Source organism: Paroedura picta, chromosome 4 (genome assembly GCF_049243985.1).
Source record: "Paroedura picta isolate Pp20150507F chromosome 4, Ppicta_v3.0, whole genome shotgun sequence".
Lineage (NCBI taxonomy): Eukaryota > Metazoa > Chordata > Lepidosauria > Squamata > Gekkonidae > Paroedura > Paroedura picta.
The window spans coordinates 574,505-587,250 of NC_135372.1; the positions used below are offsets into that span (position 1 = coordinate 574,505).

Here is a 12,746-nt window from a genome sequence, read left to right on the forward strand (position 1 = left end):
CAGGCAAGGGTTGGGGAGGCGGCTAGCCAGGAAGTGTTGGCGACACCTACTCCAGTGGAGGACATAGGCACTGATTTTATTTGATGTTCCAGGGAATAATTCCACTGGTGGACAGCATGGCTACATTTAAAGTTTTGGAGGCTGACTTGACTGTGGTGGCTATGAGAAGCCCCTTCCCCCAAATGCTTCTCTCTACTTTGGGACAGCAGTAAGATGCTGTTATTTCCAGCAGAGATTACCAGCTACTAAGAAGATGGTGGTGCTGGAGAGGGGACTAGTGCGCTTTAAAATTGTGGTTTGGGGTGGGGTGGGGGGTTCCCTGTTTCATCCCCTGTTTCATCCCTGTTTTAAAAAGTTTGTTTAAATGTTTAAAATGTTTGGGGGGTTCCCTGTTTCATTCCCTGTTTGATAATGTTTGTTTTCTATTTATTAAAAATAAAATGTTTGTAATACTGTTGTAATACACAACCACACATCACAGTTTAAACCCATTCACCAGAAAGGCCTGCCTAATGCTACAGTAAGGTACACTGAGACATAAGCAAAAATATACACTTTATTTATTAAACAAAAAACAACAGAGAACTCATGCAAAACCAAAAGCTATTTACACTAAGAGGGGGAGTACTTCTTTGCGGACCTCACTTTCCTCTTCCCCAGAACTGTCCTCCTCCGAGTCTGAGTGTCAGCGCCCTGAGAGGGGGCTGGTGGAGTTGGTGCGCGGGGGGAGAGCATGGTAACGTTTATTTGAGGAGGGTTGGCACTCTCCCTGACCTCTTGCCTCCATGACAAGAACCGCCCTCTCCACACGTCCCCTGATGAAGCGCATGTCTTCTATGCTTGCCCGTAGTGCATCGTTGGTCTCTCTGAAGACCTCCCTCATTTGCCTACTCTCCTGGAGCTCGAGATCCAACGTGGACTGTTCAAAAGCGGCAGAACGACGCATGTCCGGCTCGCATGGCTCCAGGAGACGCTGGCCAACGTTTGTCAGAAGGGGGACGGGCCTCTGCCTCCTGCGCTCCCTCCCTCTGCAGCCTCTCCTCCGCTGGAAGTGCTCCTCTAGGGACATCGCGGGGGGGCTGGGGGGGCTGGCAGGACCAATGCCTCTGCACCGGCTGGATGTGGGCCCTCCAAGGTGTGCCAGTGAGGACCCTCGCAGCTGCATTTTGCACTAGCTGGAGTTTCCGGGTCCGCGGCCCTTTCCACCACTTTATATAAGGTCTGCATGAGGACATGATTTACTTTGATTTTGTTACAGTTCATTGATGAAGTAAAAACGAAAACGAGGTTTTATACCTAGGAACTCGTGCTATTGTTTGAATAGAGTTTTGCCATCGCCAGCTTGATGGTAGGAAGGAGGGCAGAGAGAGGGGTAGCTCTTAAACAGCGGTGTTGCCAGATTTTATGAATGCGCCAGATTGGAGACCAAGCAAAGCAGTGATTGCCATGCGCTTGTCGGGATGAAAGTGCATGTCGGTTAATGGTGCTCCAGAGCAGAAGTCTCCAGTCTTTTGCAGCCCAAGGACACCTGCAGTATTTTGATAGGTCATGGTGTCACCCCAAGATGGCTACCACAGGAGGCGGGGTGAAATCCAAAATGGCGGCCACAGGAGGCAGAGCCAAATGAAATACCTTGTACTTCCTGGCTAGAAGGAAAGTCTGAAGGGGGAATGGAACAATATACTGATTAAGGAAAGCCCAGGTGCTTACCAGTCAGAGGCAGTGTGATGTAGGGATTAAGTGTCAGATTAGTATCTGAGAGACCTGGGTTCGAATCCTCCATTTATGCCACGGACGTTCACTGATTGATTTATACTCTGGTTTCTCTTCAGATCGTACTGGTTGACTTTGGGCCATTTACACTCTCTCACCCTAACTTAACTCACAGTATTGTCCATCCCCCCTGAAAAGCTTAGTGGCTACTGAGAAATACTGGTGGGTGTCATAACACCCATGAGCCCTGATGTGGGGACCCCTGCTCTCGACAGAACTGCAGTCACCTTTTCTCTTGCCCACAAGCCTAACAAAATTATAAAAGTTGTTTTTCATACCGAGCTTTCCACTGCCCAAAAGCGTCTCAAAGTGGCTGACACTCACACTCCCTTCCTCTCCCCACAAGACACCCTGTGAGGCAGGTGGGGCTGAGAGATCTCTGACAGAATTGTGCTCTATGACAACAGCTCTATCAGAGCTGCAATAAGACCGAGGTCACCTCGCTAATAGCATGTGGAAGAAGAATGGGGAATCCTACCCAGCTCTCCAGATCAGCGGTCGCTGCTCTTAACCACGACACCAAGCCTGGCAGGAGCCTATTCTCATCAAGTTGAACAACAGCTACCTTTGCCAAATGGCTGATTATCTTGGCAAGAGTTTTGATAACTGTACACTGCTGTGGCTAACGTTAATGATTTTCACGTAAGCCAAATGGCAATTAGGATAATGTACAATAGCAAATATGAGCCTCTTGTGGCACAGAGTGGTAAAGCTGAAAGCTTTGCCCATGAGGTTGGGAGTTCAATCCCAGCTGCCGGCTCAAGGTTGACTCAGCCTTCCATCCTTCCGAGGTCGGTAAAATGAGTACCCAGCTTGCTGGGGGGTAAACGGTCATGACTGTGGAAGGGAATGGCAAAACCACCCCGTATTGAGTCTGCCATGAAAACGCTGGAGGGCGTCACCCCAAGGGTCAGACATGACCCGGTGCTTGCACAGGGGATACCTTTACCTTTACAATAGCAAACTGCAGGATACACACTCTTATCACCCGCCTCCAGATGTTCGTGGACTACAATTCCCATGAGCAAACACTGGCAGGCGCTCATGGGAATTAAAGTCCATGAACATCTGGAGGACCACAGGTTGACTACCCCTGTATTAGAGGGTCTCAGGCTGGGTTCATGAACCATGATGAAGCTTTCCAGGTGACCTTGGGACAGTCACCCTTGGACAATCTGACTAATCCACAGAACTGTTGTGAAGATAATATGTGTGAGGGACATAACCCTACAGCAGGCTTCCTCAACCCTGGAGTTTCTTGATGGCCCTGGGTTTATCGGGTGACATGACCATATATGTCATGGGTAAGTCATGTTGACTTACCCATCCTTCCCAAAATGGCCACTTATGGGCATGGTGGTGAGAAGGGGAGGGGTCCTGGGTGGGCGTGTCCTCAGCTCTGGTTCCCACACTCTGCACAATGGCGCCACTTCTGAGATTTCTCAATGGTAGTTTGGTGTCGTGGTTAGGAGTGCGAACTTCTAATCTGGTGAGCTGGGTTTGATTCTGCACTCCCCTACATGCAGCCAGCTGGGTGGCCTTGGGCTTGACACAGCACTGAGAAAGCTGTTCTGGCCAAGCAGTAATATCAGGGCTCTCGCAGCCTCACCCACAGAGAGGAAAGGGAAGCCGACTGTAAGCTGCTTTGAGACTCTTTTGGGTAGAGAAAAGCGGCATATAAGAACCAACTCTTCTTCTTCTTCTGCTAAAACAGCTGCGAAAGGTTGCCCTAGGTACATTTCCAAGGAAGGTATTATTAAGCAAATTGCAATACCCTTTAGATCCCACCCATGGGTTAGTGTTGCTTAGCACAAAAGCGAGGAGGATGCTGCCCTGTTGACATTAGGCCAGGGACTTACGAACTGGGACTAGGCTTAGTAGCCTGTTATTATTTCCACTCTCTGGACTTCTTTGGTGATTCCCCATCTAAATACTAACCAGGGCTGGCTTTGCTTAGTTTCCGAGGACTGATGAGATTGGCTCTCTAGCCTGGGCTGTCTGGGCAATATACCACCACAACAGGCGAATTCCTAGAGAAACCTGATCTTATATAAATGCTTCAAAGTTCTGGTTCTGGGGTAATTATTAGTTTAGATTCATTACAACGTGCAACATCTCAACCCAGGAGATTTACTTACCAGTATAAACAGCTTCCTTTTTGATGGCCGGTTGCCAGGTGCTTTTAATGAAGACCCAGCTGGACATCACTCAGCCTAAGCTGCATTGTGAGGACAAGACAGAGGAGACAACCAGGAACATCGGCATGAAATTGTTAGAAAAGGAGGAGGAAGAAGCTATCACAAAAGCCCACCTTGTTCTTCAGCTATCAGCGCGTTCCTTGATGGCAGAAACATTACTGTTCAAGGGCTCATCCTACCGCCAGAGGTAGCGCCGCTGCCTGAGTGGAGCTCGAGTGACACACTCAATGCACACTGCTCAGAAAACAGCCATTGAGCATGTTCAAAAGGAGACAGTAACACTTGCATTGTCTGAAAACTACTTTTTAATAAGGTTCTCCCTCAAGTCATCTGAACGATTATCGACAGCCTCAGGACTTGGATCTTCTCTCGATACTAAACTCCCATTAACCAGACGACGTATGATGAACCCTCCCTTTCCCCAACCTAACACACCTACCATTTTGGGTTTTTTTTTAAATTTATTTAAAACCTCCTTATGAATTCAGTTCTGGACACAAATCTACTGGGATCTGTTCACAGTTACCAACCGACGTCACAATGGGGGGCCTACATAAAAACACCAAACAAATCCAACACGAACAGCTTCCGAGGGGGCTCGGGACCAAAGTGAACCACCCTGCTCAACCCCCACCCCCCACCCCCTGCCATGCCGCTGCCAGGTAGCATCAAAAGCGAACTCTGCTTTTAGTGGCGGGACGCTGGGCCCTCCTTCGTGGCCTGGCTTTCTGCAAGCTCTGCAGAAGCCTCTCTCGGAAGAAACCGCTGCTGTAGTCGAGTCCACTCAGGTGTTTTAAAGCCAAGGGTACGTCATCGCGGCCAACATCCACGTAAACGGGGATTACTTTGGTGCCCTCCCGCTGTATCGTGTGAAGAAGGCTCCACTCAGCCACGTGCTGGCACCAAGGGTCGGCCACTGAGCGGGCCGTTAGGAGAACAATGGCCACTCGGCTGGTCTCAACAACCTCGGCTGCTGAAGCGACGACGGACCTCCCCGCCACTTGATCCTGGTGCTCGATATAGCCACGGAAACCTTGCTGGGTGAGGATCTCGGCAATGGAGGTGGCAATGGGGTCATCTTCCAGGCAGTACCAGAGGGAGAAATCGTAGAGGAATCTGCAGGGGGACGGGGACGTCACAGCCATTGCAGCAGCAGCTGCTGGAGTCTTCAGCCAAACCACGGAGCTGCCTACCCTCCCACCGAGTTCACTTCTCTAAGTCTCCAGGGCAAGAATCTTTGGGAAATGTCAGATCCTTTACTCAACATAGACATTTTGTTTTACGTCTGTGCAAAAAAGGGGGGAAAGGGGAGGGAGAGGAGCCCTGAAGGACCTCCCGTGTGGTACGAGAGCAGACACCACAAACGTTGAAAGTGGAACAGCTGCTCCATGCAGTCCTGCAGCTCAAGGCTGAACATGGCTAGGCTGTTTTAGCCTTCAGGGGGCTTGTAGTGGTGGCTGAATCTGGGCACATCATCACAGAATGAAAAAAACATACACAGTGTTGAGATGTGTAGCTTACACATGCGTGAGATTTGGGAAAATGTACAATTTTCACACAAGTCCGTAGCTCAAGCACCTGACAGCCAAGAGGTGCCCCTTTCTGAATGCTGATCTCCCACCTCCAGGGTCTCACAAGGCCCTCTGCTTCATCTCCAGGATGCCCTGCTCCAGAGTAGCACCAGCCCGCTTCAGCTCCTCGCACTTCTCCTTGAGCAGGCTGCAGGCCTTCTGCAAGCGATGGTTCATCTCCACGTAGGACTGGGTCAGCCGATAGAGGCGCTCTCTCTTGGCCTCCGGATCTTCATTCTTGGCCGGAGCAGGCAAGTCTGAGCAGAGCAGCACAAAGAACAAGGGGGGGAGAGAAAACTCAGCGGAGGCAACAGTAAATGTAATGTAGATTTACAAAACCGTCATGGGACAAGCAAGGCAGAGAAAAAAGTCCTTTGCTCCCTTTCTCACCAGACAAGTACTCACGGGGCAGTCCATGAAATGAATGAGCACTAGGCTTAGAACACACAAAAATAAGTACTCCTTTGCCCAAAGACGTGGCATTTACGGACACAGGAAGTGGTGGTGGCTTCAAGAGTGCTTCAAGTGATGGCTTCAACATGAGGAGCAGAGGTCCATCTGTGGCTCTTAGCCCCAAGGTCTAGATGGAACACTCTATCTGCGGCTTTGATGCTGTGACCTCCCGGGGCTGGGGGGGGAGGGGGGGCAACAGTGGGAGGGCTGCTGGAGTGCTAGCTCTGCTGGACAATCCCGATGGCTTTGGCCACTGTGCGACACTGATTGTTGCACTGGCAGGGCCATTGGCCTGATCCAAATGGCTACTCTTAAGTTCTTAATAGTGTCGACATCAAGGCCAAATCAAGGTCCCCCTTGACAAGCCAGCAGCTCCTTGTAGGAGACTCCGCAGCCCCTCTGGCCCTTGCCTCCATCTGAGAGGTGAGGGCAGGCTTTAGCTCCGCCATCCCCAGCCCCAAGCAAGGCATGACTCCAGTGGTGGACCAGCAATCTCCAGGTGGGGCCTGTTTCAGAGGGCAGCTGTGTTGGCCTGCAGCAGAATAGCTCAATTTAAGTCCAGGAGCACCTCAGAGACCAGAGTCAAAGGGAGCTCTGATGCGCCAAAGCTGACACCCTGAAACCTTGTTGTCCTCTGATGTGCACTTGGACTTGAATCCAGGTGGAGCCTGGAAGTACAGGGGGTTGCTAGATTACAACAATCAATTCCCCTGGATAATATGACTGTGGCAAAGGGTGGACTCCAGGGCAACGCACACCGACTGAGGCCCCTCCCCTCCCCAGCCTCTGTCCTCCCCCAAGTACCATCCCTCAAATCTCCAGAAATCTCCCAAGCTAGAGGTAGTGACACTTATTTGAACCCACTCTGGACGACATTTATATGACAAAATAAGCCTGCCCTGCTTCATGGAAAGCAGGGAATTTCATCGTGATCTCAAAGTTGATCCCAAGGCCAGACAAGAGTGTTTTAATTATGAAAACTGATGTTAAGAGGGAGAATGGGGGTAAAAGGGAAAGCCAGCAGCTGCTGGGGAAGGTCACGAGCACGGAGATGGGATCTCATTTTGGGGAGATATGAGCTTTTCAGACTCAGAGATGGAAATTGGTAAAACTATAGACATGAGGAATGGCTGAGGGATAGCTGGAGAGGAGGAGGTGGAGAGGGGACAAGATGGCTCCCTTTAAGTCAGCCTTACTGTTGAGAAACCCTAGAAGTGGTGCAATTATGCAGAATAGGGGTGGGAAACACAAACCAGGGGCTCCTCTCCTTCCTACCCCGCCATGTCCATCATGGGTCATTTTTGGAAGGAAGGTTGACATGAGCCAATGGACATAAATTATATATCCAAATTAATTATATATACACTTAAATATGTATAATTAACTCCCAGCCATTTGGAAAACCCTTCCAGGGCCCAAGGGTTATATATAATTAACTCCCACCAAAGTCTGCCTTAAGTACTTGAAGGGTTGTCACTTAGATGAGTGCAGGGAAAGGCTCCCACTGGCAGCAGAGGAAAGGACTAACAGTCATGGGTTTAAACTATGTGTAGAATGGTACTGACCAGATATCAGAATACCAAAATTCAGCAGTGGAATGGGCTGCCTCAGGAGGTGGGGAGCTCCCCCTCTCTGACGGTCTTCAAGCAGCAGCTGGACAGATCCCTCTCCTGGATGCTGGAGGCTGATCCTGCCTTGAGCAGGGGGTGGAGCTAGATCTGGTCCCTTTCATCTCCTTGATTGTATCTCAGAATCCTCAACCCCTTCTGGTATTTGCTCAGCCAAGTTTGCAACAGAAAGATGAATGAGTAGGAACCCATATTCTGTTACCTTCACTAGGTTCTGCCAGAAGGACAAAGACTGGATCGTTGGGTTGGGCACGTTGGACATCCTCCAGGATTTGTTCAGTGTTGGGAGGTTCAGGGCGTGTGGGCAGCACCACCCGCTTCTTGGCCTTGGAGGTCATTGCTCAGAAACAGGAGCCCGGGGGGCACTGGAGGAAGAAAGACGGAGCAACAGGGAACAATGGGTGGGGTAAGTTAAAGATGTACTCAGAAGAGCATTGCTTCTTAAAGCAGCCTCAAGTCCTGACACCAAGAACCAGTTTGGGTAAGATTCACCAGATTGGATAAGCAGTCACGGGGTGGCTCAAACAATCGTCTGAAGCTCAACCCTTCAAAGACGGAGATCCTGTGGCTGGGCAGGAAAGGTTCAAGCGAGGAAGCGCACCTTCCCAACCTGGATGGAGTGCACCTATCAGCGGCCCACTCTGCCAGGAACTTGGAGGTGATTCTTGATGCCTCCCTTTCAGTGGAGGCTCAGATCATGTTGGTAGCATGGTTGGCATTCTACCACCTTTGCCAAGTCACAGCACTAGCGCCTTACTTGGCCCCAGAACACCTGGCCTCAGTGATCCACAAGACAGTCACCTCTACTGTCCTGCCCTTATCCTTGATCTGGAAACCACAACTGGTCCAGAATGCAGCTGCCAGGGTCCTCACAGCAACACCTCGGAGGTCCCGCATCCAGCCCATCCTCCAGCAGCTGTGCTGGCTTCCGGTCGCATTCCAGATCAGGCTTAAGGTTTTGGTTATGACGTTTAAGGCCATACGCGGTTTGAGCCCAGGATATCTCAGGGTCCGTCTCTCTTTCTACACCGCTCAAAGAGCCTTGTGCTTTACCACCTCTGACCTCCTGGTGGTCCCTGGCCCCAAGGAAGCCCACTTGACCTCAACCAGGGCCAGAGCTTTCTCCATCCTGGCCCCCACCTGGTGGAACGAGCTCCCGGAAGAGATCAGGGCCCTGATGGAGCTTAAACAGTTCCGCAGGGCCTGCAAAAGGGAGTTCTTCCACCAGGCATTGGGTTGAGGTCAAGCTTCCCTTCGACAAAAATTACATATCCCCCCAAACCAGTATGAGTTAATCAATGTTCCTAGTATTCTACTGTTCTACAATGTTTATTACAATCACTATCTTGTTGTCATTGTTATTGTTGTTACCACATCACTATAAACTGAGTTAATTGTACTGTTCCCTTTTTATGTAAACCACCCTGAGCCTTTGGGGAAGGCGATATATATAAATAATATCTCATGACACCTCTCTCTGAACCTTCACCCAACTCCAACTTTACCAAGGCTACAGGTAGCGGATATTTGAGTGTGCAGAAAACTTCAATTGATCAACCCGAGAGACAATGCTGAGGTTGGAGCACCTTCCCTGGGAAGAGAGACTCAGGACCCTGGGCCTTTCAGTTTAGAAAAGAAACAATTAAGGCGGAAATTATAAGAGGTTTACAAAATTATGCTTGGGGTAGAGACAAAGAGAAATTTCTCTCCTTTCCCCAATATATATTGTATTATATAAACATAAATACAATGAAAAGAGCCTCTTGTGGCACAGAGAGGTAAGGCAGCAGGCATGCAGTCTGAAGCTCTGCCCATGAGGCTGGGAGTTCAATCCCAGCAGCCGGCTCAAGGTTGACTCAGCCTTCCCTCCTTCCGAGGTCGGTAAAATGAGTACCCAGCTTGCTTGCTGGAGGGTGAACAGTAATGACTGGGGAAGGCACTGGCAACCCACCCCGTATTGAGTCTGCCATGAAAACGCGGCCTGGGAAGTTTCTTACTGTGGGAGGGGGGCGGGGAGAGGGAGCCGCGGCCGGTGCCAGGGCCTTCGTGGCCCAGCACCGGGCCGCAGCTTGGTGGTTGGGGACCACCGTCCTAGATGTTGTCAAAGCCAAGTAGGCAGATCCATAACATGCTTTGCAAGAATTTTTTGGGATGAGCCAATTCTACAGCCTGCATAAATTATGCAAACCGTACACATTTTGATCTCGTTCCATCATTTATTCTGAGCACCAAAAGTCATTCCGCCGCATCAACACTTGATCTCTCTAAAGCGAAAGGCAACAGCTGATTTTGAATCATGCAAAGTTGACCCCAAATAATTTCCAACCAACATCTGCTTGCAGTTCACAAAAGTGGAATAAGCAGGACACCCGGTTTTCATCCAGGCCCAAGCAACCTGAAATCTGATTACAACATAATAACAACAATGCCCCTCTCTGAAAGCAGTTTTAAGAATGGGAAGAAAAAACCTTATTTGCCAAATCAGTCCTGAAAAACCCTAAGCAGTACCCAACGTCTTGTATTTATTATTAATTAATTAATTATTTAAATTGATATACTGCCATTTCCGGCGGTTCACACAATAAAAGAATAAAAACACAATAAAATCCATAAAAACCCGTAATTACAATGACTAAAAGTGACCAGAGTGAAGAAACTAACTAGACCCGCCCTCTCGACCAGCCCGGACTCGCCTTCTGTTTTACTGGTGAGAGTGGGGAGACAGATCTATTTATTAACAGAAGGACAAAAGGACATGGGGGATCTCAAATTGAACAGTGGGCCCCATCCTGGCCTTAACCGTATGCCTGGCGGAAGAGCTCCGTCTTGACAACAAGTTGACAACTCCGGCAGGGCCAAGTTGACAACTTCCGGGAGCTCGTCCCACCAGGTTGGGGCCAGGACCGAAAAGGCCCTGGCCCTGGTCGAGGCCAGGCGAGCGTCCTGAGGGCTCGGGACTACCAGTAAGTTCATACCCGCAGAGTGAAGAGCCCTGTGAGGTCCATAAGCCACCAAGCGGTCCCGCAGGTAAACAGGACCCAGACCGCATATAGCCTTAGAGGTCAAAGCCAAGACCTTGAACTTGATCCGGATACAAACTGGTAACCAGTGCAGATGTTGAAGTGCCGGCTGAATATGGGCCCTTCATGATGTTCCAGTGAGGACCCCGGCAGCCGCATTTTGTACTAGCTGTAACTTCCGAATCAAAGTCAAGGGCAGGGTCCCGTAGAGCGAGTTACAGTAGTCTAGTCTGGAAGTGACTGTTGCATGGATCCCTGTGGCCCAAGGACATGAATTAAAAGTAAAGTGAACGTATTCTATCTCCATCTAAAGGATGCCATCTGCTTTCATCTCCGTTGTATTGTAGTGGGACCTTCTACTCCTTTATCAGCCCCCCATTTACCACGGTTTGACCAATGCTACCTTCCTCCTGCCCAGTTCCCCACCCAGGCACACACACTTAGCTTCCCAAGATCCATTTGGGTGCAGTGATGGGGAGGGGCGTCAAAACAGTTGAAAACGCCCCTTGCTTGTTGCAATCTTACTCCAGAAGGAGTGGGAAAACAATTCGTTCTTAATTCTAAGTGAATCAAGGTCCGGGTCTCGGCATCATCCAACCCATCATCCATTTCAGCATTAAATTAAACAGTTTGTTTGGAGACCTGTGGGTGGCTCTACTGTAGAATCTTAAAATAGTTTGTGTGTGTGGGGGGGGGGGGTAGGACTTGGATTACCTCCCTTCCCCCTTCGGAGGCTGGACAGCGGGGTTAGATGGCCCTTGCCTCCGCACGCCGTTCCAGAATGTTCAGCGCCAGCGCTGCAGTCCCGCTAGCCAGGCAGGTGGCGACGCAACACCCATGCAGGAGGGACCGGGGGGGGCAAGCTGGGCCCTGCGGATACCACACCCACCCCAGGGCAAGGAGCCGCATTCCCCGTGCACGCGTGCAAGTCCCGCCCGCCCTGGCAGCGGCACTGGCCGCTAAGGTACGTGCCGGGGCCCCGATCCAGCCCGCGCCCTTTCCCGCCCATGCAATGCAATGCAAAGCAAAGCAAAGCAAAGCCAGGCTCTCAGCCCCTCCCGGATTTTTACTCAAGGCCCGTCCCCCCCCCACCCCCCCCCAATGCCTGGAAGGATTTGCACCCTCCTTTATCAGCCCCCCTCCTTCGCATTGGGGGGCAGATCAGAGCCCCCCCCCTTTCTCAGGCCCTCTTTCTGCCCCTCCCACGCCCTCTCGGGGCCCCCCTCGGCGGCCCCCCATCCAGCCCCTTCCGGGGGGGGTTCCTGACCCTCCTACGGCGCCCCCCTTCCCCCACCTGGCGCCCTCCCTCATTACCTCACTTGCTCTTCCGCCCTCCTCCTCCTCCTCCTCCTCCTCTCCGCCACTTGACTCCGCCTCCTCTGGAGCCCCGCCCCTCCCCCCGGCCCCGCCCCCGGCCAAGGGCGGGGCACTTCCGGCTTCTATTCGACGCTCCCCGTCTGCGGGGCTCAGGCCCGGGATCCTCAGCCGGGAGGCGACGAGATGTTTGCCTGTTTCTACCGCTGCTTGGAGGCGATTTTTAAAAACGACGGTACATTTTGTTTTGCTGGACACGATGGATGCTGCACGTCCAGTGCGCCTTTGCAGCTGGAGCGTCCTGTCCTAAAGTGTGTAGAAAGAGCATTTATCCCGTGTGCGTGTCGTGAGCCTGTCTGCTTTTTCAGAGTTGGGGTTTTCATAAGGTGACCAGATGGCCCCACTTTTGGAGGGACATCTGGGGGTACCTGGCAAATTGTACTTATGTTGAAATTAAAATATATATATTATAATACTATTTTGCGTTCTATAAAACTTTTTGTTGCTCCATATAGACCAAATTTTTAATCAAGACCCCCCCCCCCCGGTCAATAGTGTCCCGCTTTACCAATGTTAAAATCTCGTCACCTTAGGTTTCCATGGAGGGATTTGTCCTTGGCAGGATTTGTCTTTGTCCTTTCGTAGATGGGTTTGTCCTTTTACAATTAAAAGTAAAGGTATCCCCCTGTGCAAGCACCTAGTCATGCCTGACCCTTGGGGTGACGCCCTCCAGTGTTTTCATGGCAGACTCAATACGGGGTGGTTTGCCAGTGCCTTCCCCAGTCATTA

At 50.8% G+C, this 12,746-nt stretch overlaps 1 protein-coding gene across 2 annotated transcripts; it reads right to left on the minus strand.

Moving 5' to 3' along the window:
- Nucleotides 1-542: 542 nt before the first annotated feature.
- C4H19orf25 (chromosome 4 C19orf25 homolog) lies at nucleotides 543-12,035 on the minus strand. 2 transcript variants are annotated; one of them, XM_077331400.1, is made up of 3 exons: nucleotides 11,958-12,035; nucleotides 7,826-7,988; nucleotides 543-5,799 (listed from the first exon to the last, which is right to left on the minus strand). In XM_077331400.1, exons 2-3 carry the CDS (start codon nucleotides 7,959-7,961, stop codon nucleotides 5,603-5,605), a joined length of 333 nt encoding a protein of 110 aa, XP_077187515.1. In that variant the 5' UTR covers nucleotides 7,962-7,988; nucleotides 11,958-12,035; the 3' UTR covers nucleotides 543-5,602. The 2 variants fall into 2 exon arrangements, with proteins under 2 accessions (XP_077187515.1, XP_077187516.1); XM_077331401.1 differs by lacking the exon at nucleotides 11,958-12,035 and adding an exon at nucleotides 11,358-11,655.
- Between the last annotated feature and the right edge of the window lie 711 nt (nucleotides 12,036-12,746).